This window comes from Frankliniella occidentalis, unplaced genomic scaffold (assembly GCF_000697945.3).
Source record: "Frankliniella occidentalis isolate FOCC.00 unplaced genomic scaffold, Focc_3.1 Scaffold421, whole genome shotgun sequence".
Taxonomy (NCBI): domain Eukaryota; kingdom Metazoa; phylum Arthropoda; class Insecta; order Thysanoptera; family Thripidae; genus Frankliniella; species Frankliniella occidentalis.
Window position 1 is genome coordinate 97,333 of NW_026267542.1, and position 4,263 is coordinate 101,595.

The 4,263-nt window shown below is 51.6% G+C and overlaps 1 protein-coding gene across 1 annotated transcript in view; it reads right to left on the reverse strand.

Annotated features, from left to right (window-relative positions):
- Nucleotides 1-4,263, reverse strand: part of LOC113204616 (hypoxia-inducible factor 3-alpha) — a 63,930-nt gene that overhangs the window by 11,015 nt on the left and 48,652 nt on the right. The window contains exons 7-11 of the mRNA XM_052274645.1: nucleotides 1,969-2,624; nucleotides 1,607-1,878; nucleotides 1,184-1,521; nucleotides 944-1,098; nucleotides 561-838 (exon numbers count right to left, since the gene is read on the reverse strand). Of these exons, the coding sequence (XP_052130605.1) occupies nucleotides 561-838; nucleotides 944-1,098; nucleotides 1,184-1,521; nucleotides 1,607-1,878; nucleotides 1,969-2,624 (1,699 nt within the window). The remainder of the gene's footprint in view (nucleotides 1-560; nucleotides 839-943; nucleotides 1,099-1,183; nucleotides 1,522-1,606; nucleotides 1,879-1,968; nucleotides 2,625-4,263) is intronic.

Below are 4,263 nucleotides of genomic sequence, written 5' to 3' on the forward strand. Positions count from 1 at the left end.
AAATAATAAGAGAAAAAGGTATTTTCTTTCATATGGGCAACAATCAATACAACATGGAATGTTTTAATTGTTGAGAAAGGGTTCTTGTGGGTGTGCGCTTGAGAATACTGTAGTTTTAGGGAGAACTGGGTTGCACACTGCTAATTTAAATAGAACACATTTCTTTGTGCTCAAAATTATGAGATTATTTTGAGAATGGGGCTTCTATTGTAGAGAAAACATATATTTGACAGGGTAAAAGAAAATAATGTTGATGACATAGCCTACATAGCAAGATCATACAAAGAAAGTTCATGTCCAAATATACATCACAAGCCTTTATAACATGGCACATCATGTCATATGTACAAACGATGAAAACCTGCTGAGAGCAAATCATGACTAGTACAACACAGGGCTGCAATCTCGAACTGCTAAACCTGAGAAATATTGTGGTTTGTGTCACTGGCTCAAGAGAGTCCAAAATATTGTCACACTTATCACTAAACTTTTGTGGAGAGCTTGCCATTCTTTCCAAACCCAATACAAATATACCCTGCACTCACATCACATCCACTAACCAAGAGGTTCATTAGAACACTATCGCTGGGCTGCGGTAATGGCACTGATTTGTGCTCAGGTCGATGCCCTCCACCATCCAACACCAATACTGAGTCTGTAGAGTGTAAAAGATCTGCTTGCGCTTTCTTGGAACGACTTCCTGCCACATTTAATCTACTACGCTTGGCCCCTAAGTACTGTCCCATCGCACTTGATCCACGTTTGTGGGTATGAGGTGGAGCTGCTGTTTTATGTGAACTAGGGCGACCTGGTCCACGTCCACTACTCCATGCAGGAGCTGTAAATAAAGGGAACATGAAAATTCGTGCACTTTAAGTAGAGAAAGAAAGAAGAGCATTTAAAGAGAGAACATAACATAATTTCACTCAAACATTATCCTTACATTGTTTTTTAGAGTAAATTTGGCCCAACACTTCACATGGGTCTACAAGATCTGAAGCTGATTGTCGATGGCCATTGGGTAATGTGTCAGATTGTAAAAGCCTTGCTAAACTAGAATTCATATCTGGTTTGCTCGAAGTCTGTGGTTGAGGTGACCTTGATAAAAAAAAACATTGTTATTATTGTTATTTTCCTAAACAGGCTTTAAGAAAAGAAGAAAAGAAAAAGCCATTAAACTTACCAACAGTTACGTGAGCTGCCCAGAGGACTATTAATGCTACTGTTACTATTGTCACCTCCTCCACTATCATCTGGACAACTGCTTGAACTGCTTCTACTACTACTGGTGCTACTTTTGTACGGTAATGAAGACCCCCACATGAGATCATTTGACATGATGAGAGGAAGATCTTCACCCATTGGTATGTAAGGTGCTCTTAAGCTCAAGTCATCATCGGTATCTGACAAACTGGTCATACCAGTATCAACCGAAAGGGACATAAAATGAGACATGTTGTCATCCAGATCCACTGCTCTGCTCGGGCTGCACAAAGATGGTAGGCTGCAATCTCCAGGACTCTGTGGGAAAGAATATGTATTAGAGGCTGGTTCTCAGGCCACTTCGGAAGACTTAGTAGGCGTACTGCGGGCATTTGGTGCTAACCTCTGAGAGGGTTGAAGAGAGGGTGGGTGATACAGTGGGGGAGAGCAGGTGTCGGCAGTGGCCCGGTGGGGATAGGTCACCGGGGGTGGGGTCATTGTCACGGTACAGGAAGAACTTGGAGTTGCTGTTGTCATCGCTAAGTAAGGGGCAGTAATTTTCAGACAACATAAAGTCGTCGAACACATCGCCAAGGAACGGACCCTCGAGGGGGACGCACACGTCCCCAGCCGTTGGGGCCAGATGCGTCAGGTCCTCTGGCTCATCCTTCAGCACTGGAAAAGGGTAAGAAACAGCGATGAGTCAATAAGCGTCAAACAAGAATGTTATAATGCAGCACTACAGGGAAGGCCCACCATACTTACTGGTCAGACCCTCGTCCTCCGAGAATATGAGGAATCCCTTGTTCATGTCCTCTGTGCGCGGTGCAAAAATCTTGGTGGTAGCTGCCTGCGGGCGCAGGAAGACTGTCGGGGAGGACGCCGATGACGAGGGTGATGCCGGGGCTGGTGAGAGCGCAGATGTCGAGGTTGCAGAGGACGGCGAGGAAGCGAAGATCCTGCTCGTCGCGGAAATAGGGCGGAGCAGGGGCGGGTCTGGCTGGCTGGGGGAGAGGGCTGGAGAGAGGTTTGGAGAGAAGTCTGGAGAGAGGACTTGAGAGAGGGCTGGGGAGAGGACTTGAGAGAGGGCTGGGGAGAGAGCGGGCGACAGGGAAGGCGAGATGGAGGGCGAGAGGGTGAAGCTGGCCGCGCCGGCCGCGCTCTCGGGGCGGATGTACTGGTTGACGCGGATGTCCGCCGGAGGCGCTGGGCTGTCTGGAGGCTCCACCAGCACCTGGGGCACCGACTTGAACAAGGAGGCCGTCACCGACTGGGGCCGCGTCAGGGCCGTGGCCGGGGCTGGAGCAGCAGCCGGCAGTGGAGCTGGAGCGGGGGCCGCGCAGGCGGCGGGGGCGGCCTCCACCACAGAGGGCGTGCTCAGCTGGCTGCTGGAGAAGATTTCATCCCGTTCCTCGATTCCACTGAAAAACAAAACAAACACAAGGGTAGGGATATGGCCTCCTGGAGACTGCAGAGATAATGTACACACAAAATGCGGCACCAGCTGGCATACAGGCTTACGGACTTCCACTTTCCCGACGTGAGTAGTTTAGTTTGGGGTTTGGGGTGTCAGAAATAATTTCGTGGGAAGAACGCTGAATATTTCGCGAGGTGAAGTTTACTATTGCCTCTCTCGCACAACGAAACGCCTACTGCTAGACGACTCGGCAGCGCTGCGAACTTGTTTGTTTACTTGTTCAGCAACCTGTCGCCAGGCCGAGCTCGGCTCCGCTCGGCCTGCTCGGCTGGTCTCGTCTCGGCGCGTGTCGCGTCGCCCGGACGTGTGTTGCTCCACCAGAGCGGAGCGGAGGCGCGCAGCGGCGGCTAGTTAGAGCGCAGGTGTCATCCCATGCCGGGGCAGAAATAGACGGACCGCGAGGCGAAATGGACAATTAGACATTATCCCTCCCTGAGCGGCGCGCCGCCTCGCGCGCCCGGGCTGCCTCACATCAGCAGACCACAGTGGGACGGGACGGGACAGACGGACGGACAGACGTAAACAAAACGATCGCGACGGACTCGGCGATATCTGAGCGGTCGGCGGCGTGGCGAGGCGTGGCCAGCCAGAGGCCACGAGCGACGACAACGACTCCACCCGGTTGGAAACGATCGCCCAAGATTAGGGAGAAAGACTAAAGTACCGGCCGGCCCTTCCCCGCCACTCCCAGTTGCCGGCCGGCGCGACGATCCCCCCCAGAGATAAGGAGCTGCGCTGCCATCGGCACATGTTCAATCATTTGAAAATTGAGAGGCGGAACTTTTTTTGAGGGGGTTTGGAGGTTGGGGGGGTTGGGGAATGTTGGATGACTAGTCATCAAGACACGGAGGGTCAACACCTGTTGAGCGAACCCACGGAAAAAAAATCACCAACTTTCTTTCGTTCAGTGAAAAATAATAAAAAGGAAAGAAGACGCTTAGCATACAAACATGCTAGAAAATTATACTTGCAGCGGCCTTGTCGCTAAATCTCGCTCCCTCCCACTTTAAAAAAAATCAAAAAAAAAAATCATGCTGCATATACAACGCGATTCATTTTTTTTACTCCTGCATTGTCAGCAGGACGCACAGCCGCGCGACCGCGCCCCGCACCTCGCGACGCAGAACGAAACGCTCTTCGCGTCGGGACGCTAATCCGGAGCAAGACGAGGTCCTCTGGACCTGGGCCCGCTGCAGCCGCCCCCGGCCCGCAGCGGGCCATCGATTGGAGAATGCAAATGCGCCGGCGAAAATAAACCGCAAGGCGAGAAGTGGCGAGAAGTGAGCTTTCTTTAAATATGCAAGGCCGGGAAGCGTGGGCTGTCCATTATTGTCCGACTCTCTCCTGAAAAAGGGTCGCCTGACCTGACCAATCGTTTCTCATGTTTAAACGACAAAAGGAATGCGCCGCAAGACAAAAAGAAAACGACGTGTTACACATAAGTCGACGCCGCAGCCGACTTGATGTGGTAGCTTCCCCGAAGCCTCGCGAAACCAAACACCCCTACCCGACCCGACTACCGGCGGCGTCAGCGTCCAGAGCTACTGTACGACTGGATAGGGAATGAAAACAAGGGGGCGGGG